This window comes from Anabrus simplex, chromosome 2 (genome assembly GCF_040414725.1).
Source record: "Anabrus simplex isolate iqAnaSimp1 chromosome 2, ASM4041472v1, whole genome shotgun sequence".
NCBI lineage: Eukaryota > Metazoa > Arthropoda > Insecta > Orthoptera > Tettigoniidae > Anabrus > Anabrus simplex.
The window spans coordinates 799,451,273-799,477,760 of record NC_090266.1 but is presented as its reverse complement, the minus strand read 5'-3'; the positions used below and the strand labels follow the sequence as shown (position 1 = coordinate 799,477,760).

General features: G+C 36.2%; 1 protein-coding gene across 1 annotated transcript in view; it reads left to right on the top strand.

The window, feature by feature from the left end:
- Window positions 1-25,421, top strand: part of pdm3 (pou domain motif 3) — a 568,723-nt gene extending 543,302 nt beyond the window's left edge. Inside the window, exons 11-12 of the mRNA XM_067140052.2 lie at window positions 13,433-13,569; window positions 25,297-25,421. Coding sequence (XP_066996153.2) covers window positions 13,433-13,569; window positions 25,297-25,421 — 262 coding nt within the window. The remainder of the gene's footprint in view (window positions 1-13,432; window positions 13,570-25,296) is intronic.
- Window positions 25,422-26,488: the final 1,067 nt, after the last annotated feature.

Below are 26,488 nucleotides of genomic sequence, written 5' to 3'. Positions count from 1 at the left end.
CAATTGTATGAATAGCTTTCTTTTATAACATTAAAATGTTACTATTGTGATAATTTTTTCCAAAACTTAAAATTCCATACCTGTAGATATTTTGAAAACATGTGGAATATGCTGAATATATATAAGGTTTGGTTACTACATGCTCCAGATGAGAGAGAAAGTATCATCACATTAGCATCACATATTTTAAACATTTTGAGAGAATTGGAACAAGAGACACTGAACAATAACTCCTATATTCTGACCTATCCCCCATTTTGGTATATTGGAACCACCCTAGAAATATTTAGGTCTGGATAATCTGACACAGACATGATTAATATGATATTCCCATGTCAGCCATGGGTTGAGGTGGATACCAAATGAGTTTAACATATTTTTATTCATTTATATGAAATTTAAGATTAAAAATTAGGTTTTGAGCTTTATCATCATTCAGGAGAAAGCCATTTGTTTTAAATATAACTTAGCTTATTCCAATGTGTAATCAGATGACAAAAATAGTTCGCTGAGGTTGTTACGTGAGTTCATAAAATTGGAGTCATATGTATACAGAACAGTATTTGTTTGCATGTTCCCACCTAATTCATTTAACATGATGAGAAAGAACAAGGGATCAAGGACAGACCCCTGAGCTACACCATATTTCACCTCAGCTTCCTTTGAAATAACCCCATATACTGAAATCGACCAGATGGGTCTCATCTAAAACTTGTAAGTTCCTTTCCAGAAATACCAAAATAAGCTCATTTTTCAAGAAAAATATCATGTGGGACACAATCAAAGGCCCTACTAAGGTCACAATTGAAACCTTAATATAATTTATTTCCTTAAAATTGTCCATTATATAGCTAATAACATCATCCAGAGTATTTACATCACGTAAAGCCATACTGCAATTCTGACAAAAGTTTGTTAGACATCTGTATTAGAATCACAGATTCTAAAAATTTTGTGAGAATTGGAACAAGAGACACTGAATAATAACTCATATAGTCTGACCTATCTCCTTTTTTTATGTACATTGGAGCTACCCTAGAAATGTTTAGTTCTTCAAGAAAGTAACCAGTTTGAAGTGATTTACTGATGATCTTTGTCAGTGGAATTAATATGGAACTAATGAGAGATTTTAAAATTATATTGGTAAAGCCATAGTGATCTTGCTGTTTGAAGGTTTCATCTAATCAACACATTTTTCCACCTCTTCACAGCTAACCACTCTCTATTTGAAATGTAAGCTATTTGTGTTCATTTGGAAATTCACATTTGCCAGCCTTTTCATAGTGAGACTGCTTGGTTGTTGAAAGTTACCATAGACGTCTTCAAATGAAAGGATGAAGTAATTTTTAAACAAATTGTGCTTGTTGTTTTAAGGGGCCTAACATCGCAGGTCATCGGCCCTTTAAACAAATTTGGGTTAGTTAAAATTATAGGTGGTATGTTAAGGATGTGACACCCCTTAGTTACTGTCCAAGCTGCATTGCACATAGTTTTGGAATTTTGTAATAAGCTAATATTTACTGAAATTTTAGCTTCTGCAACTGCCACTTTATATTTGGTTTGTGTGCTAAGATATGCATTTTTGTCACTTATTGAGTTTTGAATTTTATTAATTTCATAGACTAGCATAAATTTTTTTAAAAACTTCAAGCTCATCTCTGCACCACTTTACTTGATGCTTGGTTTTCTGATGATTAGTATATTTCTTAGTCCATGTAATAGGGTGATAATACTTAAATGCTGCAATAACTACATTGACAAATATTTTACAATATTTAAGTGCTTTGTTTTTCTGAAAACAGTTCCAATAAATAAATCTTAAGTAACTCAACATTATCTTCTGAGATTTTCCTAACCCTGATTAAAATTGGTGATCTGTCATTCCTTTGTTTACCAGGTAGAAGTAAATTAAATATACCCCAGAAATATCAGACATCTAAGGATTAACTAATATTCCTTGAAAGCATTGTGTGCTAAAGTCAGTGAAGATATTATCCAAACAGGACTGCCAACCACTGGTTCATTGATAGTATGAAATAATCTTTAACATTTAAAAAGATTACAAACCATGAAAGTTTCTCTATTAGTAAATCTAAGATCTACATCAAGGTCTCCACAAATTATTTTCATTTTAGGTCATGACATTAATTCCATACAGGCCTATAATCTAGCAATGCATCCCTTTTTTTCCAGAAAGATATTAATATTACTGGAAGGGGTGTGATAAAAGGCTATCAGGACCATGTTGAATGCAGGGAGGAAAGTAGCTACCGTATGGGTTTACAATGTGATTCTATAGTAAACTGTGACACATCAGTAACTTCACATATCAAATCACAAGATACAAATATAGCACACCCTCTAGTCTGAATGGTGCTACAAATTGCATCAATTAGAACAAAACCATTCAGATGAATAAATTCCTCCTCTTGTTTATCTAACCAATCTTCAATAACACAAAAAGGACCAAATTATTATCCCGTAAGACTTTGCTTAGTTTTATTGTTTTATTTCTTAGGCTACAGATATTTTAATGAAAAATGCTTAAGCTTATCATTTTTTCAGTGTGAATGCACTTACTTTTCTTTAAAATTTTGGATTCTTCAGGGTTGATCTTGCTTCCACCAAAAAAGCTGCACTGTGTACTGTACTTCCTGTTGCATATACCTCAGGTCAGATAAAGTAATCTGATTTAGTTGCTAGGAGTATTCTCGTTTTCATCGACATTCTAACTTCTGAAGGATGATACTGTCTTCCTTGCTTACTTGTTGTCTCCCCTTGCTGTGGTAGTTGATAATCTCCATTTCCATCTTCTTGTTATACATCTTATTTGCTTCCATCATCTTCCTCCATAACTCCTTGACTGGAATTACAGTCTCAATCCTTCTCTTCTTTATATCCAGGTGGAACTGATATCTCTTCTTCCTTGTTTCCATTATCATTTCCTTTACCTTATCCAAGTTCTTCATATCCAATATTTCAGTACTTTAAAAATGTTTCACTACCGGTATATTATTAAGCTGCTGATTTATTTTCCAGACTAATGTATTTACACACAAATTATGCATCAGGTCATGTCTATGGGGAATGTTAAACAAAATGACACGTATCTGCATTAAACTACACAAACTATTCTTCATAGATGAGATTGCATCTTCGACTAGATTTTCTTTATTTACAATTTAGCTTTATGTCGTACCAGCACCAACAGTCTCATGCCTGTGGTGGGATAGGAAAGGGCGAGGTGTGAGAAGGAAGTGACTGTATCCTTAATTAAGGTACAGCCCTCGCATTTGCCTGGTGTAAGAACAGGAAATCATGGAAAACCATTTTAAGGGCTTCTGAATGTGAGGTTCGTACCCACTATCTTCCGATTGCAAGTTGACAGCTATGTGACCCAAACCACACAGCCACTGCTCAGTACCACACATTCTTCTTTTGTAAATCTCTCATACACTGTTTGACAAGATTTCACCACTTATGAATGAGGTGCACCAGGCTTAACCGCACCAGCAACACCTCTATTAGGTAATATTTCCTTAAGACATTCAGCAATATCCTGGTGATGACTATCACCTGTGTGTTCTTTATGTCCTCAAAACAGTTCTCATGTTTGCACACCAATGAGGCAGAATAACATAGAGAAGCAGAAGCACTGGCTAGTTGAAGCTAACTAAACAAACATTGGCCATGTTTTCAGTTGTCACGTGTGTAAGGGAGTGTGGCTCTCAAATGATGAAACATATAGAAAAAAATGCATTGAATCACTGGCACAGAATTAAAGACCTTACAGTTACCCAAAAGATTGTACTAATGTGATATAACACCATTAATAAAGTATCGAACTGGTATCGTTAGTATTAGTAACTGAAGTTTGTTTTTATTTCCTGCAAATGGCAGTTTAGCTGGGAGGGAGAGTAGCATCATCCAAAATCAAGATAATGTACTGCATAATCATAAATATGAGCATGTTATTTCTTCATGTGTAATAAATAATACATACGGGGTTCTATACAACAAAAGTAGAAATGGATGGCATTCTTTACAATGCTGCTCACTTATAGGTCTATTCCTCCAGTACAAGTCGTGTCAGAAAAGCAGAGGGGTTATGGTGGTGGAGGGTAAAGTTATGACAAAAATAATTAGCGCATGGAACAAAAACTAAATGAATGTCCAATACCAATGAAAAGTGAAGTGTCTAATAACAAATCCTGCAAGCGAGTAGATTTGAAAAAAAAAAAGTATTATACTAATAGATGCAAAGCAGGTTAAATGAAGATTAAAACCTATACAAGAACATTATCAAGCACTCTGTACAACAAGAAAATGGGAGGGAAATGGATGGCAGTTCAACCAAGGAAACACAATTTTACAGAACTGAGCGAGTTGGCCATGCAGTTAGGGAATTTGAGTTTGCATTCAGGAGATAGTGGGCTCAAACTGCACTTTCAGCAGCCCTGAAGATTGTTTTCCATGGTAAATTTCACACCAGGCAAATGTTGGGGCTGTACATTAATTTAGGCCATGGCTGCTTCCTTCCCACTCCCAGCCCATTCCTATCCCATCTTTGCCATAAGACCTATCTGTGTCGGTGTGACATAAAGCAACTTATAGAAAAATAAATAACCGAAAAAATTACAGGATGATGCAGAAGAATGATAATGGCAATTCAGCAAAAAATACAGAGTTCTAAACAATAATGACAAGTCAAACCATGCTGTTTGTAGGCCTGAAGTGTTCCTCATTGGTCCTTGAAAAGGTTTTGCCTCATGCCTCACTTGACTTCCTCTCAGTATTTGGAATTTCCTCTGGGCATGATGGAGTCTGCAGCAACAGTTTGCTTTTTTAAATGAGTTTGATGAGAGCAATGTAATGAGATTCTTCATATGGTTCAGTAGCAGTAAAAAATGTGTATGGCCTGAGAATAAACATTGTCTTAACACTGAAAATACATCTCACTGATATTTCAGCATAATACACTGGCAGGGAATGAAATTCCAGCTCCAGAAGACATTAGTTTAGAGGAATGCAATTTAGGTTAACCAGCTGTCTAGGTAACATATTTATTTGATTCAAGTTTCTACATCACAGATTCAAGTGTGCAAGAAGACGTGCATCACGATGTTTGCCACAATTTTGAATGTAGGTGTGCAAACATGCATGCATTGTGTCATACAGGTGCCATATGTTATTTTATGGAATGGAATTCCATGCCTGTTGCACTTGGTCAGTCAAATCACCAAAGGGTAATGCTGCTATTGAATGATGCTGGATTTGCTGTCCCATGATGTTCCATATGTGCTCAATGGGCAAAAGGTCTAGTGATCATGAAAGCCAAGGCAAATGATTAACACTCTGTAGAACACGTTGTGTGACAGCAGTGTTACCCTATTGTAAAATATCCCCTTAAATGCTGTGAATGAATGGTAGCACAACTGGTTCAACCAAAATTCTGATGTACAAATCTGTTGCCAAGGTTCTTGGAATAACATTGAGAGTACTCCTGCTGTCAAAGGAAATCATTCCCCAAAACTATAACTCCTGGTGTATGTCCAGTTTGTCAATGCCTCTTATAGCTTGGTTCCAAGCATTCACCTGGCCTCCTCCTTATCAAACTATGGCTATCACTGGCACGAAAACAGAAACAGCTCTCATCTGAGAACACAAAAGGATTCCACTCTGCTCTCCAATGAGCTCTAGCTTGACACCACTGAAGTTGCAGGTGGCAATTAGTGGCATGAATGCTACAGGACATCTGACTCGGACCTGTCCCTCAAGTTATTGATTTGTTACAGTTTGCTGTATCACTCTGGTGCCAAGCAAAGCACCACAGCCATGCGACGAATATGGTGGTCTTCTATCTCCATAGTGGCCTGTGTGCAGCTGGACCTTGGTCTTCTTCAGACAGTGCCTTCCCATGGCTATTGTTGCCAATACCATGGATTCATTGCTGTCAGGTCTTTCTGCAATATCGCAGAAAGAACACCCACCATCTTGTAGCACTATTCTATGGCATTGTTCAAACTCAGTAAGGTGCTGATATGCCTTCTTCATCTCCTTAAAGACATGTTTGACTCACATCGGCCTTACAATTTCAACACTGGACACTGACTAACGATCACGAAGAATAAAGCACGCATTCAAGCAAACTTGCTTTGCAAGGTCATAGTGGTGCTACTATCATCACTCTTCATCGGCAGGTGCACAAATTTGAATAGGCATCATATTTCAGATGTACAAACACACCTCCCGAATTTCATTTACCTAGTGGAACTCTTTTTGATCTTGGAATTTCTTTTTCTGCCAGTGTATTTTTTCTGTTTTTCCTCAAAGTAGAAAGATCACTTCTAAATAACTTCTCTGCTACTTTACATATCTAATATATTCAGACAGATTCAAAAGTGAATTATTTGCATCTTTACACTTTAGCAATCCACATTTTGTATCATTGCTCACACACTTACACACATACACACTGCAAAACACAAAAACACTGCACACTTTTAATTGATTTATAGGTATGTTTTACCACACTGCCTGCAATACAGTCAACAAAATTTTCATAATTGGTGACATAAACATGATCAAACTTGGTAAAATCATTATGTTGTGAAATTGTTGGTACAACATGAGGGTTCAACAAAACAATATCATTCAAAGACACATTAGAATTACAAGATGTGTCAATCTGACCAATGAGACACTTCCTGTACGCAGCTTTGTATTGAGGTGCATTGTGATCGTTTCTATTTCTCCATCTGTTCCTCACACAGGAAAAATTTATTGAACCTGCTTATGAGAAAGTACTTTAGAACAGAATCGTCTCCCCAGACATATGTTTCGACAAGATCTTGTGCACTTAATCAATCAAAATTAGTACCATTGATCACAATTTTTTCATAGATTTTCAAAAGGGAGAGCCATCAGATAATGCACTTCTCAATATCAGCATGGATGTTGGACTTGTTGAATGTTCTGATTGCTGCCTCGGTTCCCTTATCTGTAGGATGGCATGAATTTAATAAATCAAATGCCAGATTTAGTATCATGACAAACTGAATGGTGCTTTCACAATCAGCAAACACCTCAAGTTCTGTAAAATATAAGGGCTTTTGCCACAGAATCATTTAAGGTTTGTGCAGCTATAAAACCTTTATTTTGTGTCTCACTTTGTTTCTCCTTAATCTGTTACCACCAAGTGAGTTGGCTATGCAGTTAGGGACACGCATCTGTGAGCTTGCATTTAGGAGATAGTGGGTTTGAACCCCACTGTCAGCAGCCATGAAGATGGTTTTCCGTACTTTCCAATTTCACACCAGGAAAATGCTGGGCCTATACCTTAATTAAGGTCATGGCCCCTCCTAGCCCCTTCCTTCTCCAACAATACCATAAGACCCTTCTGTGCTGGTGCAATGTAAAGCAACTTGTAAAAAAAATCTTATACCAACATGCAGGCTTTCTGCTTCCATAAATTTACAAGTTTTCCTGAGTATTTCCTCTTCTGAATGGGGAAACCAGCACTGGGAGTTCAGTCCATCAAACTTTACCCTCAAGCCTTGCATCACACACCTATTAGTCACAGTCCCATCACACACTGTCATAAATAATTTTTATACCCGTCTCATGCAGCTTTCTGAAATAATGTTTCATCAAATTAAATTTCACTTCTTTTGGAACTCCACTGACAAGACACTAACCTGGCGGTAACCTAGCAGCATTTTCCAGCTGGTATTCAATTCTATTAGGTACTATAAAAACTAATGCTTCCTTAGCCACTTCACACTCCTTAGTGTCGAAATAACCTTGACCTAAGGAATCAGAACCACAAATCTGTTTAATGTGCCAAACTGAGTCATTTTTAATTGACATTCAATCAAATATGAAAGTTCCCAGGATTGGTTCTGAACTACAGCAGCTGTAACTTCTTTGCATTTGTTTTGAACTCTCCTCTGTAACACCTGGACTGCCATCAATTGATGTTGCCCACTGATGATAAGCTTGAAGATGCGGTAGTTAAAAATTTTCTGATTTAACTGTATTATAAAAATTTATGGTCAAAGCGAACTTACTCACAGACTGGGGATACTGATGCACAGTTGGGTTGGCATGAAGTCTGATAAGGTCTTGGATCACCTCTTGGAAGTAGCTATCCAAACCATTGAGACTTGAAGCATTGTCTCTTGTGAAGACCTTCCATGATTTCTTGCTAATTTAAAACTTCCCTCTTGTCAGTAGATTTACTGGCACATTAAAGAACTCCTGCAAGGCAAAATTCCAGCACCTAGAATATTTAAACATCTAAATAATTTGAAATTATTTAATATTCCCCAATTTTTATACTTACATTGTTCTGCAGAATGTTCCTCATCAATCACCTCAGGTGAGTTTTCTCGGTTACTTTTTTTTTTTTTTCAATTGCAAATGTGGGGAAAATGGAAATATGGTTGGAATGGCATTTGCCAGTAATCACCGCTGGTCATTTGTTTGATACATGTACTTACCTTCGAAGAGTAGAGAGCACAAATGACTACAATATATTGAGTGGGATACCATTTTTCTCTTTTCATTTTCACAATCCATGTTGTGTTAATTCCTTGTTCTTCAAAGGAAATTAGAAACATAATCCAATAAATAATCACCATGGCTTTTATTACTTTCACTGTGTAAATCATTAATTACAAACAGAAATTACAAAATTACAAAAAATTAATCTCTATTATCATTCAGTAAAATACAATACATATTTGGTTTTATTATTCCAGTTAGTGCAGCCATATGCTGAGTAAGTGGATGGGGTTCTTAAAGCTGACAATCTAACTTTTCACTTCATCAAACTTATGAAATTCAGTCACCACGCACAATCTCTCTGTCAGGTGAACTAATGATGCTCTTGTGCAACCCACTTTGTTTGACTACACAAAATATGGCTGCCCTTCATCAGATTGCCTCGGCAAGGAGCGTTGATGTCAGGTGTACTGCCCATCTGAGTTATTCTGCCTCATTGTCGCACATGCTTCCATTGTCTGTTCACGTTTTGATTCACAACACAGTTGAGTTTACTTTGATCGCGATCATTCTATGCCCATATTTGTACATCACTTGCATTATCAAGAATCAATTAATTGTCTCTGACACCTTTATTTTCAGGATTAAACTCACTGAAATCAATAGTATTCTCTGTGTCTCATAAGGGTTTCAGCATACCTGATGCCATCTTGAAACAGTTTTGCAATTGTTAGTCTTTCAAAGAAATGCTGGGTACAACGAAAGTGATGATGTGACAATCACACTCTTATTCTCAGTCAGAGATGCAGGTAGTGTACAATATGACAAAGAACAACTCAATCCTATCCTAAAAACGGTAAGGGTCAGGAAAGGAATTAATACACATGTGGTGGAGAAGAGAATTAACTGATATATAATTTTTTGAATGAAGTGAGAATAAATTTTAATGCTGTGTTCATGATTGAATAAAATTACTTCTTTCTAACACTACTTCACTAAGTAGGTACATGTTCTCTGTAAGTGCGTTTCCGTTCTCACATGATCTGGTATTGTATCTGTCATATGGGGTAAACCATACAGTTATTGGCCACTTAAGGATAATTTGAATTTTTTTATGAAATAAATTTCATGAATTGCAGTAAATAATTTTGTGAAACAGATTTTTGCAATAGTTATTCATTTTTAATTCAAGAAGGACTAAGACACTTGTGATAAAATAATATTACAGATTTACACATTAAAGTATTGATAAGTTTGTGACAACGTATAGTTATTGGCCACTTCTGACAGTAATTGTCCACAGTTGGTACAGTAATTGGCCATTCCATATTTCTACTAGTGACGTTGTATCTTGGGTTTACTGAACAATCTATAAACTCCTATATTATAGTGTATCATACTTTTCTTGGAACAAAGTGTTAAATTCTATGTTTTACTAGGGTATATAGTTCACCTACTTCATCATCATTGTCATCATCATGCACACTATTGTCACTGAAATCTTCAACTTCACTGGCTGATTTCACATTATAGCAGAAATGGCAAAGGAACCCATCCTCGTCCTCAGCCAGGATATGATTTTTGTGGTTCTTAGATTTTTCTTGAAATGAACTGTGGCAATCGTCACAACGTATTTCCCTTTGTTTCCACCTTTCCTAAATAATTTCCTTTTAATTGTGCATCTGTCGCTTGCCTTGCATTCCTTTTCCCTTTAAGTTCTGCACATTTACTTTTCCGTTGTTCTTTCTCTTCCTCTGCGGCAAGTTTAGGAAGGCGCTTCTTCTCAAACATGTCTTGATATTTTTTTATGTCACAGCAAATGGCTGTCTGTGATCTTCTTTCCTTTACTCTTAGTAGTTCAGGCCAAACGAGAAATTCCTCCATATGGTCTAAATGGGCTCTTTTGACTACTGAGGTATTCGTGCTGGTTGAACTCTTTTCCTCCTCTCCTGTGTACATTCCCTTCCTTGAGACATTGCTAGTTTCTGCGCATATTTGGTTGTGCTGTGTGGCATTTTTTGGGGTCACACTGCTAGGGATGTTTCCTGCCCCTTTTTTTTCAGGAGTCCCGCTAGTTGATTTGCAATCAATATCCTTCAGATTGGATGAGTGGATGTTACACTGAACCATGCCACTTGCTGCATTGCTTGATTCAGCACCTGACATTTGCCTGAAGTACTTCTCTTCCTTGAAATATTTCCATATTCAGAAAAAAGAAAGAAAATCTTCGCTGCTTTCTCGCAGAACCGTGCCATCGCTATTCTTAAATGTTTCGATTTTTTCAGCTCCGACAATGCTGAAAAATGTGTCATAATTCATAACTACATTTGAGATATTTTCATCATTGCAGGAAATCTGTCCCTGCTCCTTCGGGACCGCTGTTACATTAGATTTCCCAAAACATTTGGAGCAATCTACTACATCAGGATTTAAAGGATAAATACCACATACTTCAAAACCTTTTTCCAGGGTTTCAGGTTTAGCAGCAGACTCAACTATCTTCTTCAGCAGAGGAGCAAAAGGCAATTTGTTTAGAACCTCACCTGGATGATTAGAATACCAATCACGCACTGCCTTTCGCCAGCATACTTTGAGGGGACGAAACACAGCAACATCGGTAGGTTGTAAGATGCGGGTAGCATTTGGATACAATGCTAATATCTCAATCTGTAAATCACGACACAAGACACTTAATTGATGAGTTAGATGTGATCCATGTCCGTCAACAAACAGTACTACTGGCAGTGCTATATCTTCAGACACAAGAAAGGGGTGAAACGCATTTGCTACGATATGTATTCAAACAGGAGTCATCCACCCACCGTCGCTTTGAGGGATTCCCCATTCCTTGGGAACAGATTCTGAAATCTTTTCAGGAATTCTTTTATAGGGATTGACAATCATTGGGTAACATGTTTTCTCACTGGCCGGAAAGGTGAACATAACAGTTATGTTCTCGTTAGAAAGTCCCTCCTGTACCAAATAGACGTTTTTCCCCTTCTTCACTAGCACTCGACCCATTGAGGGACATATTTTGAAACTGGTTTCGTCTCCTTTGAAGACCCTAGATGGATCTTTCACAGCCTTTTCAAGGTTTTTCACATTAATATACTTCTTTACGTCGCAAAATCACTTCCTAACATCACTTTCCGAGATACGTGAACTTGCTGCTGTTACTGACTCACTTGTTCTCTCTTTTATTTGAGGATGACGCAGGAAAGCCTGTAAACAAAAAGGAGAACTCAATACATTCAAAAGTATTTACAATCACATGGATACTAATAAACAGTTCTACGAATATCTTATTACCTTCAGCCATCCTTCACCTGGGCGGTTGTTCCTGAAAGTTTCCACCGTGGATTTAATATCAAAAAATTCTGTACGCTGGAAATTATGTCCTCTCTTTCTCGGGAAACCTTTCCTTGCCATTTCGAGAATCCACCTACAAATATGAAATTTTCCTTTCATCGTTAAGAACCACAGCAATAATGCAAACTGCGTACCTCTCTAATTCATGTTACACATTTTGAATAGTCATAGGCTTAGTATCCTCCTCTTCCTTCGTAAGAACTCGTGATGGACCGAAAGAATATTTGTGAGCAGGGTTTTTTAATTGTAGACTGGTTCGTATTAGGCCATATTTCTTTGCCACGGCTCTCATAGATTTATCAGAATCGTTGTGTATTTCCACTATTGCTGCTTCCATAGCAGCAGGATCATATTTTGGAAGTTTAGGGATTTTTAAAATCACCTACAAGGTACCAATCAAAATTTTTTACAGTAATGGACCACCCCAAAAACAGTTATTGGCCAGGTGGCCATTAACTGTATAGGCTGCTTTTATTACATAAACCAAGGAATACTGATGTTCTGATCGTATAAGAAGCATGTCTACCGCATAAAAACCACGATTTTTATCGACTCCCAAAACACAGCTATTGGCCGGAGAGGCCAACTTAACTCACCTCAGTAACCTTCCCTGGTGTGTAGGACAATATCGAAGCAGTATCAGAGATATTTCAAATACGTCCTGACGCTAAAGAAATTCACAAGGAATATCACAATATTAAACACTGTGCCAGGTGAGTGGCGCCATTTCGAACTCTCACAGCTAATGGAGGAAAAATGTTCCATGCTCATGGAGAATGAAAGATAGGTCTGCCATATGATGACAAAACTCAGACTTTAAATGCTACCACGGCCTTGTAATTGAACTTTAAATCAGTATTGGCCAATAACTGTAAGGTGGCCAATTACTATACGGTTTATCCTAATCTGTTTTCTTGGAATATATGTAAAATAAGAAAATGTTTAGGTAATATTTTGACTTAAGTTGCTCAAATAGCATATATTTTAAACCTAGAGGTGTTATTTGTCACCCTCACTGTGCACTGTAGAACACAGATTCCTTCTAAAAATATTTCTATCACAGTTGAAGGAGTTATCATTATTAACTTGTACTTGCAGCAGAATTTATTCCACAATTTTCTTTCACATCCAAAACTGTTATATACTGTAGGCCTACTCATGGAAGAAACCAAATGTTTTCTAGTTTATTAGGATAATACTATTTTTGTCAGCTTTAGGGATGGATGTTTGTCCATCATCCAAATAATTATATACCGTACCGGTATATCTCAAGTTGTGAAGAACAAATTAGGTCATTGTTTTTACACATCTTCACAGAATGTAGTCAATTGTGACAGGTGCCTGTGTTACAAAATAAGTCCATATAATAATAATAATAATAATAATAATAATAATAATAATAATAATAATAATAATAATAATAATAATAATAATAATAATAATAATAATAATAACACAGAATTATATACCAGAAATTGATGTGCCTGCCAGATCTTGTTCTTGATATAGATTTGAAGGAATTTTCATTAAATGAATGTAGGACTGTTGACATGTGCAGATACAAGAGCGGCCAGAACCATCTTACGGAATTCATTGGTGTAGAGCCATCCAAGAAGAGGAAGAGACGTACCTCATTCACTCCTCAGGCGCTTGAGCTGTTAAATGCTCATTTTGAACGCAATACGCACCCTTCAGGTATGTATCAGCGATGCATAGTGTTAAATTTATTTTCCATTAAGTACTTAATTTTTCTCACTTGCTTGGTAAGTTTTCATAATACTGATGAATGCCAGGTCACTTATGGCTTAACTTCATTATTTCTATTGTGATTTTGTACTATATCCTCACCTGTACACATTCCTGTGATTTGTTAACTTACCACTGATTTTAACTTTCAAAAGAAACTTATATATTATATTATGAATAACCTACCGTAACTATCTGCAGACTCTTACACCAGTTTTACAAGGAATATATTGCTGTAATTCCCTCAGAATGGAGCCATGTCTAGTAATAGGCTTTGCCATTTTAAATGAACTGAGAAAATTAATTATCAATGTAAGATATTATTCCACGTGTAACGAAATAAGTTATATTTCTAAATTTAATCATGCTGAAAAATGTTATTATTTGTGAGATAACTGTTATCTGAAGATAATTTTATGAATTTAGCCTATAACAACATTATTTGATACTGTAAACTGATTGCATATGGTCATGGGATTGAATCTCATCAGTGGCTGCTGGAATTTAAGATTGCTTAAATGTGAGAGACCTGTGCCATAAACTTTCTAGTGTGATAAACAATTCTTTTCCAAAGTATTATTCTGACCTTCAGCATCTCTTAAATATTGTAAATACACAGAAGTGATCTAAATCATGAATACATTTTTGTAAACCCGATGATTAAATTCCTTCCCTATTCCAGTTTTTTTTTTTTTTTGAAGAATTAGACAGTGTATCTCTCTAACTACTTCACATGAGTACATACACTTTAATATGTGGGGCATTAATAGAATGACTGTTACTTATGTATAAACAAATCTGTGATTGTCATCTAAATTCTTCCTTTGATAGAGAAGGGTATGCAATTTCCAAGGAATTGTATACATCTCAGGTGAAAATGCCAAAAAGTACCCTCTTGTCAATAATTAAGTCCCCATAAGGGAAACATAATTCACATTCAGTGACTGGTAATCAATATAATCTATATATATACAATAACTTGTCCTGACTGACTGACTGACTGACTGACTGACTGACTGACTGACTGACTGACTGACTGACTGACTGACTGACTGACTGACTGACTGACTGACTGACTGACTGACTAACAGATTCATCATCGCTGAGCCAAAACTACTGGACATAAAGGAATAACATTTTGGGGATATATTCATATTAAGATCTAGGTGCTCGCTAAGAGAGGATTTTTGGATATACCGTCCCTAAGGGGATGGAAAGGGGGGTGAAATTTTAAAATGAGTGTACCTATATCTGAAAACTTTAAAAGTTTACAGACGTAAAAATTGGTATTTAGAATCTTCCTTAAAAATAACGAAACACGTAATTTTTTGTTTTCAGAAAATCCCAATAGGAGGGGTGAAAAAGGGTGAAAAAGGGGTTGAATGCCTTTAATCAGGATGCCGGTACTTATATCTCAGAAATTGAAGATATTACAGACCTGAAAATTGGTACTTTTGATCTCTTTTAAAAACAAAGAAACACGTATTTTTTGTTTTCGGAAAATCCAATTAATGGGGGGTGAAAAGGGGGGTGAATTTTGAAAATGAGTGCATCTATATGTCAAAACTTAACAAGTTTTTAAATGTAAAAATTGGCATTTAGAATCTCCTTTAAAAATAAAAAAACACGTACTTTTTGTTTTCGGAAAATCCCAATAGGAGGGTGAAAAGGGGTGAAAAATGGTTGGATGCCTCTAATGAGGATACTTATATCTCAGAAACTGAAGATATTACAGACCTGAAAATTGGTGTTTGGGATCTCCTTTAAAAATGAAGAAACACGTATTTTTTTCTTTTTGGAAAATCCAGTTAATGGGGGAGTGAAAGGGGTGAATTTTTAAAATAAGTGTATCTATATCTCAAAACTTTAAAAGTTTTTAAATGTAAAAATTGGCATTTAGAATCTCCTTTAAAAATAAAGAAACACGTATTTTTTTGTTTTCGGAAAATCCCAATAGGAAGGGTGGAAAAGGGTTAAAAAGGGGTTGAATGCCTTTAATGAGGCTACTTATATTTCAGAATCTGAAGATATTACAAATCTGAAAATTGGTATTTGGGATCTACTTTTAAAATAAAGAAACAGGTATTTTATCGTTTTTGGAAAATCCAAATAATGGGGGTTAAACAGGAGTGACAAATTGGGGTGAATTTTTTGAATTACTATATCTACAGAATATCTGAGAAACATAAAATGTTACAGACGTAAAAAGTTGGTATTTGGAATCTCCTGTAAATGTAAAGAAACATAGGTGTTTTGTTTTTGGAAACTCCACTCAAGGGGAACTAAAAAGGGGTGAAGTTTTAAAATGAGAATTTCTACAGCATATCTCAAAAAACTTAACATGTTAAAGAAAAATAAAGAAACGTGTACTTTTAGTTTTCGCAAATACCAATGGGGTGGTGGTAGGGGGGGGGGCGTAAAAGTGACTGAAAATGGTGTTGAATTCTTTTAATTAGGCTACTGATATCTCAAAAATGAAGATGTTCCAGACGTGAAATTTGGTATTTGGAATCTGCTTTAAAAGTAAAGAAACACATATTCTCGGAAAATCAAATGAAGGGGGGGGGGGGGGTTGAAAGAATTAAAAATTCATTGACTTAATTGTATAAGAATACATACATCTAATAAAAACTTAACGTTGTTACAGACGTGAAAATTGGTATTTGGATCTCCTTTAAAAACAAAGAAAACCGCGTTTTGGGAGGAAAACTATCTTAGGGGGCGGGAGCGAAAAGGAGTTGAATTCCTTTCACGAGGACACATAAATCAAAAAATGAAGAAATTAGAGTCGTGATAATTGGTATTTAGAAGATCCTTTACTATTAAAGAAACAAGTATTTTTTGCCGGAAAATTCACTTAAGGGGGGAGGAGTGTGAAAGGAAGTGAAAAAGTGATTTATTTTTATGGGGATACTTATATCCCAAAACTGAAGGTAATAGACGTGAACATTGGTGTTTGGAATCTCCTTTAAACATAAAGAAACACGCCTCCTTTTAATTTTTTGGCGGGAGGGGGGGGGGGGAAATAAACTTAACGGCGGTGGGGTGTAAAAGGAGGTGAGACCAATTGATTTTACCGTTGATAATGTACTTATAAGGAGCCTCCGTTGCTCAGGCGGCAGCGCGCCGGCCTCTCACAGCTGGATTCCGTGGTTCAAATCCTGGTCACTCCATGCGATATTCGTGCTGGACAAAACGGAAGCGGGACAGGTTTTTCTCCGGATACTCCGGTTTACCCTGTCATCATTCATTCCAGTAACACTGTCCAATATTTCATTTCATTTGCCATTCATCGATCAATGCCCCAGAAGAGTGCTTCGGCAGCCGGCACAATTCCTATTGACGTCGCTAGATGGGGCTTTATTCATTTCATTCCTGACCCTGTCGAATGACTCGAAACAGGCTGTAGATTTTCGATGTACTTATTCTGATCATAAACCGATCATTTTTAATATTTCTTGGGTTCGTTTTCAACACCCATCTTTTCCTCCGGAGAACGTTCTTAGATTACAGTAGATTCTCCCGGCATATAAATAAAAATTTACACACATTTGAAATATACGATAGGAATGAGATGGACCGTCAAATTCACCTCTATAATAAGGTCAATAATGCACGGAAGTACATCATTCGTATCGCCAGAAATCCCGCACACTTGCCTACGCGCGACAATGTCAACAATGACAATGGCAGCAGATGCAATTTACCACCAAGTAGCGGTCTTGCATCTTGCTGTGGGTTCCAGAACATCTATAATAATAATAATAATAATAATAATAATAATAATAATAATAATAATAATAATAATAATAATAATAATAATAATAATAATAATAATAATAATAATAATAATAATAATAATAATAATAATGTTCTGGACTGTCGTCAAATGTGCGGACCGCGCTAGAAACGGGTCCTGGACGGGTAATGACTAAGAATGCAGTCCGGTCGCGGGTTCAGTACCGCCAAGGCACCCAGGACGACACCACGCCGGATCTCCTGAAGGATTTGATCCATATTAAAAATGCTTATAGGAAAAGATGGCAAAGATTTAGGGACCCAACTGACCGGGTGGAATACCTGGAACTAGCCCGGGAAGTACGAAATCAATTGCTGGAAAGGCAGATTGAAGAATGGGAGGAAACAAGCCGTAATCTATTAGAAATTAGAAAACGAGTCAGATCGCGAATTTCGGCGGATTATATATCTAAAACAACAAGCATTCATTTATAAATTTCAATATAATACCGTAGCGAAGCACGGGTATCTTGCTAGTAGTATATAAAATAACATGTCCTGACTGACTGACTGACTGACTGACTGACTGACTGACTGACTGACTGATTCATCATTGCCGAGCCAAAACTTCCGGACATAAAGAAATGAAATTTATATTAGAGTGTAGGTGTTCAGTAAGGGAGAACTTTTAGATATTCTGATGATAAGGGGGTGATAAGGGCTGTGAATTATTTAAATGAGTATATCTATATCTCAAAAACCTATATGTTTACAGACGTAAAAATTGGTATTTGGAATCTCCTTTAGAAAGTAAAGAAACACGTATTTTTGTTTTTGGAAAATCCAATTATTAGGGGGTGAACAGGAGTGACAAACGGGGTGAATTTGAAAGAAGACTATATCTTCAAAATATCTCAGAAATGTAACATGTTATAGATGTGAAAATTGGTATTTGGAATATCCTGTAAAAGTAAAGATACACAGACAATTTGTTTTCGAACATTCCACGTAAGGGGAACTGAAAAAGGGGTGATTTTCTAAAATGAGAATATCTACAGTATATCTCAAAAACTTAGCATCTTACAGACATGAAAATTGGTAATTTTAATCTTTTAAAAATAATGAAACATGTGTTTTTGTGTTTTCAGAGAACCACTTAAGGGGGGTAAAAGGACTGGAAAGGGGGTTGATTTTTTAATTAGGATACTGATATTTCATAAACTGAAGATGTTACAGACGTGAAAATTGGTGTTCGGAGTCTCCTTTAAAAATAAAGAATTTTTTTGTTTTTTTGTTTTCGAAAAATACACTTAAGGGGGGTGAGGGAATTGAAAAATTATTTAATTATTTGCATGAGGATACTTTTAGCTCAAAAATTAAATACTTTCAGACAGAAAGTTTTGTATTTGGAATCTCCATTAAAAATAAACACGTATTCTTTTGTTTCCGGAAAGTTCACTTACGGGAAGGGTGAAAGGAAGTGGAAAAATTATTTTTATGGGGATACTTATATCTGAAAACTGAAGGTTACAGTATTGAATATTGGTGTTTGGAATCTCCTCTAAAAATAAAGAAACACACATTTCTTGGGGGGTGGGGAATCAACCTAAGGTGGGATGTGTGGGGGTGAAAAAGGAGTTGAATTATTTTTATGAGGATACATTTACCTCAAAAACTGATGATGTTACAGACATAAATATTTGTGGAATCTCTTTTCACAGTTAAGAAACATGTATTCTTTTGTTTTTGGAAAATGAACTTAAGGGGACTGATTGAATTGAAAAATTAGTTTAATTCTTTGTATGAGGATACTTATATCTAAAAAACTAATTAAGTTGCAGACATAATTGAATTCTTTATATGAGGGTATTTACATGACATCTCAAAAACTAAAGATGTTGCAGATGTGAACATTGGTATTTGGAATCTCCTTTTAAAATAAGGAAACACGTATTTTTTGTTTTCAGAAAATCTACTTAACGCTGGAGGGGGGGGGGGAGAGCTGTTGTGAAATTTAAATAAGCAGTTAAATTCTGTTTATGAGAATAGTTATATCTCAAAAACTGAAGAAGTTACAGGCGTGAAAGTTGGTATTTAGAATGTCCTTTAAAAGTAAAGAAACACGTATTGTTTGTTTTCAAAAAGTCCGTTTAAGGGGGTGTGGGTGGAAAGAGGTGGAGAAGAAGTTGTATTCTTTTTATAAGGATAGTTATATCTCAAAGACTGAAGATTATTCAGACGTGAAAACTTTTATTTGGAAGGTATTTGGAACCTCCTTTAAAAATAAAGAAACACATATTTGTTGTTTTGTGAAAATCCACTTACGCGGCTGAAAAGAATAAAAGAGAGGGTGAAATTTTTGTAATGAGTACTGCTATATATACAGTACCGTATACATAAATAACTTAACATGTTACAGACTGAAACTTGGTAATTGAAAACTCCTTTAAAAGTACAGGAACATGTATTATTTTTTCAAAAGGCACTTAACGGGAGTGAAGAGAAGTGAAAAATGAGTTGAATTATTTTTATGTCGACACTTTCGTCTCAAAAACTGAATATGTTACAGGCGTTAAAACTGATATTTGGAATCTGCTTTAAAAATAAAGAAATATGTATTTTTGTTTTCAGAAAGTCCACTTAAGCGGGGGGGGGGGGGGAGAAAGAGTTGAATAATGTTTGTGGGGATTTTTGTATCTCAAAAACTGAAGATTTTACAGTCATGAAAATGAGTATTTTTAATCTCCTTTATAAATACAGAAACACGTAGGCCAACGTTTTTGTTTTCGGAAAATCCACGTAAGGAGACCAAGTACCCTTCCATCGGGTAACCTGGACTTTTTTTGTTTCAATTTCGCGTCGACTGATGTGTAATAAGTGCAATTCCAGAGTTTAAACTCTTAAATCGTATAGGAAATGCTTCATTTTTAATATTTAGTGCATGCTTGCATACTTCATTTTGGCTACGCCCCCTTTAGCATGAAGATCCTTCGCTCCTTTCATAAGTTATTACTACACGTGTTTTTGTGTCAGATTTATGAATGTACCCTTGTTTGAAAGAGAAGTTTACGTACCGTAGCTGAAGTTGGCCATATTGTCATCAAAGCTCTGTGTTTTGATTTTACACAGGGAGTTGGTTTGTTTTTCTCCAAAGCACAGGAATTTGTTTGTTTTGATCTAAATTACAAGCTATCCGAGTTGAAAAATGAGAAATGTAAATAAATTCGGTCAAAGAAAGACGTATGGAAACCAGAATAAGAACAAGAAAACATCTTTACTTATTTAATAAATGTGTTGGTACATATAGTGAAAGTGAAAAAAATTAGTGAAATTAATCATGCTGCAATTGAGGTTGTAAAAAAGTTTGGCTCATGTCCAAATGATTGTACAGCTACTGCTTCAAGTGCATCAAGTAATAAACTATCATCTTCAAGAACTCTTTACAGCGAATTTAGTGATAGTGTAGATGTAAATAAAGTGACAACAGGTTTTCAGTTTGTAGATATTGAAATGCTGTCAGAAGCCCTGAGACAATTTATAGAGTGTACATTTTGTAAAAATGAAGGGGAAGAAATTAGCTGATGGCAAGGCTATTGGAGGATTAAATAGATTATCTGGTAGTGAAATTGACAAGTTGCAGGGATATTATGGTGAAGCCATAAGAGAAAATGTGCACGATTTGGAAAACATGAGGAAAGCAGTATGGTGCACATACTTACATAAGCTCTCAACAGACGATTGGCCTCAACATGGACTGTGCTCTACAGATTCATGGTGCAAGTATAATTCTGTATTCCTGAGGCTATTTTAGATGTAATAAAGGTGGCGCTTCCGCAAGCGGGCCGGAATTTGTAATCATTAGTAAAGATTGAAAAGGAACGTTTTACAATACCTGGAGTACCAGAGAGGAGAGACCCTTCCTCTACGCTTGCTATAATCCCACTACCCTGCCCCAAAAAGTATTCTTTCTTATACAGGAAAATTGAAAGCAAGACTGCATGAAAGAAGAAATTGCTACCATTATCTTTACTCCTATTGGCCAGCTCCGATCAGCTGTGAAGAGGTCTATGTAACATTTTTCCCGCTAGAGGTCGCATGCGCGCCACACCAACCCGCGCAAAATAAAAACACTTGCTCGTCAAGAAAAAAAAATGTAATTTAGTAGCTGTAACCTATCTTTGTAAATCCAGGCCAAGCTCTGTCATGGGAACAGTGGCCCCCTTCGGGGGCCACACTCCCTTCGACAGGCTCTTAACTATCGCCGCGGCGCATACTGCCCGCACGGCAAGAAACAAGTTAATTTAGTGGTTGTAACATATCGTCACATTTTCTCAACAGTTGGTGACAGCACCACCCGCCACCAAGCCTCCGTGTGTACAGCGAGCTGAGTGTGAGGCGCGTCATGCCCGGCCCGCTTGTGGAAGTTTTACCAAAAATGCTTATAGGAAAAGATGGCAAAGATTTAGGAACCCAACTGACCTTGCCATCAGCTAATTTCTTCCCCTTCATTATTACAAAATGTACACTGTATAAATTGTCTCAGGGCTTCTGACAGCATTTCAATATCTACAAACTGAAAACCTGTTGTCACTTTATTTACATCTACACTATCACCAAATTCGCTGTAAAGAGTTCTTGAAGATGATAGTTTATTACTTGATGCACTTGAAGCAGTAGCTGTACAATCATTTGGACACTCAGCTCGCTGTACACACGAAGGCTTGGTGGCGGGTGATGCTGTCACCAAAGGGAGTAAAGATAATGGTGGCAATTTCTTCTTCCATGCTGTCTTGCTTTCAATTTTCCTATAAAAGAAAGAATACTTTTTGGGGCGGGGTAGTGGGATTATAGCAAGCGTAGAGGAAGGGTCTCTCCTCTCTGGTACTCCAGGTATTGTAAAACGTTCCTTTTCAATCTTTACTAATTATTACAAATTCCGGCCCCCTTGCGGAAGCGCCACCGCATTTTTATATGGATCAAATCCTTCCGGAGATCCGGCGTGGTGTCGTCTTGGGTGCCTTGGCGGTACTGAACCCGCGGCCGGACTGGATTCTTAGTCTTTACCCGTCCAGGACCCGTTTCCAGCGCGGTCCGCACATTCGACGACGGTCCAGAACATTATTATTATTATTATTATTATTATTAGGGTGGGTGATATCAGTTGGATTTAGGTTATTATTATTATTATTATTATTATTATTATTATTATTATTATTATTATTATTATTATTATTATTATTATTATTATTATATGTTCTGGACCCCACAGCAAGATGCAAGACTGCTACTTGGCGGTAAATTACATCTGCTGCCATTGCCATTGTTGACAATGTGACCAGTACCATTGTCGCGCGTAGGCAAGTGTGCGGGATTTCTGGCGATACGAATGACATACTTCCGTGCATTATTGACCGTATTTTAGAGGTGAACAATTGGACGGTCAATCTCATTTCTATCGTTTATTTGTAATGTGTTTAAATTTTTATTTATATGCCAGGAGAATCTACTGTAATCTAAGAACGTTCTCCGAAGATAAAGATGGCTCTTGAAAACGAACCCAGGAAAGATTAAAGATGATCGGTTTATGATCAGAATAAGTACATCGAGAATCTACAACCAGTTTCCATTCATTCGACAGGGTCAAGAATGGAATGAATAAAACCCTCATCTAGCGGCGACGATAGGAATTGTGCCGGCTCCCGAAGCCTGTGGCACTCCTCTTGGGCAATGATTAATGAATGACAAATCAAATGAAATGATATTGGACAGTGTTGCTGGAATGAATGATGACAGGGAAAATCGGAGTATCCTTAGAAAAACCTGTCCCACCTCCGTTTTGTCCAACACGAATGTCGCATGGAGTGACCGGGATTTGAACCATGGGACCCAGCTGTGAGAGGCCGTCGCGCTGCCGTACATTATGAACAGTAAAATCAATTGGTCTCACCTCCTTTTACACCCCACCGCCGTTAAGTTTATTTACCCCCCTCCAAAAAAAATTAAAAGAGGGCGTGTTTGTTTATGTTTAAGGAGATTCCAAACACCAATGTTCAAGCCTATTACCTTCAGTTTTGAGATATAAGTATCCCCATAAAAAATAATTAACTTTTTTTCACTTCCTCTCATACTCCCCCCACCTAAGTGAATTTTCCGAAAAAATATACTTGTTTCTTTAATAGTAAAGGATCTTCTAAATACCGATTATCACGACTCTTAACTTCTTCATTTTTTGATTTATGTGTCCTCATGAAGGGAATTCAACTCATTTTCACTCCCGCCCCAAGATGATTTCCCCCCAACATGCGTTCTTCTTTGTTTTCAACGGTGATCCAAATACTAATTTTCAAGTCTGTAACACTTTTAGTTTTTATTAAATTAAGTATTCTCATACAATTAAGTCAATTAATTTTTCAATTCTTTCACCCCCCCCCCACTTCATTGGATTTTCCAAAAAAAGTATGTGTTTCTTTATTTTTAAAGGAGATCCCAAACACCAATTTTCAGGTCTGTAAATTTTCAAAGTTTTGAGATATAGATACACTCATTTTAAAAATTCACCCTCCTTTTCACCCTCCCATTAATTAGATTTCCCAGAAACAAAAAAAACGTGTTTCTTTGTTTTTAAAGAAGAACAAAAGTACCAATTTTCAGGTCTGTACTATTTTCAGTTTCTGAGATATAAGTACCGGTATTCTGATTAAAGGCATTCAACCCCTTTTACACCCCTCCTATTGGGATTTTCTGAAAACAAAAAAAATTACGTGTTTCCTTATTTTTAAAGGAGATTCTAAATACCAATTTTTACATCTGTAAACTTTTAAAGTTTTGATATATAGATACACTCATTTTAAAATTTCACCCCCATTTTCACCCCCTTAGCGACGGTATATCCAAAAATCCTCTCTTAGCGAGCACGTACACGTTAATATGAATGTATCCCCAAAATTTCATTTCTTTATGTCCAGTAGTTTTGGCTTGGCGATGATGAATCATCCAGTCAGTCAGTCAGTCAGTCAGTCAGTCAGGACAAGTTATTTTATATATATAGATGTGTAAAATATCCTATACTTCAAAATATTTCTCCCCTAAGGGGTTTGGATAGTGGTTGACTCTCTAATACACAATATCCATTTTTCCAAAACCGTTTCAGGCACACACTTAAAATTTTACCTGAAGGGTGGTCTTCTATACCCTAGATATTAATTAATATGTTAAAACATTCAGCCGCTAAAACAGAATTCATTCCTCGACTACTGTTCGACGTTGAAAATAACAAGTCACAGGTTGGTCGCTTTTACGTTCTAAATATTACATAAGATAGGGTTTAAAACATTCCAATTCTTCTGTACGGGTTTCAAAATGAGTGTTAGATCAGAAAATAAATCATCATTCCCACAAAAGTGTTTGACGTACGAATTGAGGGTGTACTTGACGGGCTCAGCCAACAGTGGACTCTCCAAAATGTAAAACATTGACTAATAACTTTCAGTTTAAAACCATAGCAAAGTTATAGTGTTATATAAATATTCGAGCTCTTTAGTTTTTTCTCTCATGAAATTACCAGGGTTTCTCCCCAGTGTAGCATCAGGCTCATCGGTGAAGTGCGTCATTGAGATAAACTTGTAATTTTATGACTCGTAAGACTAAAGAGCTTGATTACTTTATAAGCATCCTCTCGTCAGCTCAGTGGTTGTGTGGGAAGTGTTGCATGAATATTATTAGTGTGCTCAAGTAAACAGGTGTCACAGCAAAACCATCATGTGTTCAGGACTCCCTTGCTTTCTAACCCATTACTGTAAAACTTTCCTGTCCCTACTGATGAACTTCACCCTCAATAACATATATCAATTGCTATCTCTTTTGGTGAGGATATATATTTTGTATTCTGTTGTTCCTTTTCCTACATTGTCAAACATATCTGTTCAATTTCGTTTCCAGGCACTGAGATCACAGCATTAGCACATCAGCTTGGTTATGAGCGTGAAGTAATCAGGATTTGGTTCTGCAATAAGCGACAAGCCCTAAAAAACACAGTTAGGATGATGTCCAAGGGCGTGGCTTAATCAAGAGTGGCATTTTTGCTTTGCCATTCAATGCAGTGCTACGTGACTATATTGTGATTGTCAAGACAAAGTTATAAAGTGGTTCTCAACTTAAACCAAAGAGACATCCGTCATTGATATCAGGGGTGTTTGTGATCAACAGCAAAAGCTTTTTAGCTCTATTTAGAATTATTTTAAGGTCATGATATGTAACTTTGGTGTCTTAAGTGAAATTTATCATTGTTTTAATTCAGTAGTTAACATGCAGTGGAAAAAATGACATAATTTGAAGAGGATGTATTGTTTTCAGTACTGAAGTTTTACAACAATATTTTAAATTATAAACCTGTGTTAAAATTTGAATCACAATAACATTTATTACATATGAAGAAATTGTTACTGATGGGAGGGAATGAGAATTTAGTTCGCCTGAATATACTTTCATGTTGTAAAAGTATGTGATGGATTTCTGACTGTGAAATATCTGTAATTATGAGCAAAGTATCATGCCCTTAAATGACTAAAAAGGTGCTGAGCTTAGTGTTAAATGTTTTCTGCAATGAAAAGTACAATTTCTTATTAAAAAGTGCAGTTTTGTGGACACTTATTATTATTTCGTATTGTTATGATCAACCAAGAAGAAAGTGTGAAAACCTTGAATGACTTGAAAACTGTTAAATTTATTACTACCAAGACTTAATATGGAAATTATGGAAGATTCTCAGCCTGATGGAATTGCATCTTTACATCTTGTTCATTTGTGCAGTGTAGAGAAGAACATTTCAGTATAAAATTTTCACTTTCAAACGCTAGAAAAACAAGCAAAGGAAAGTTTCAAAGCAAGACATGGTGTTTACAATAAAAATGCTTCAACATAGTGTTTTTTATGTTGTTGTTGTTGTTAGATTCTCCATCAGCATGAGTCACAGGTAGTGAATACCAGCTCCTGGTCCAGGCTTACTTCATTAAGATGACTTTTTGTAATAGCTCAACATATCAGGCATAAAACCTGGCAGTGAGTTGGCTGTTATCCTTCCCCCTTGCCCTGTAGGCTCTTTGCATGACAAACTATCACAACTATGTGTGTG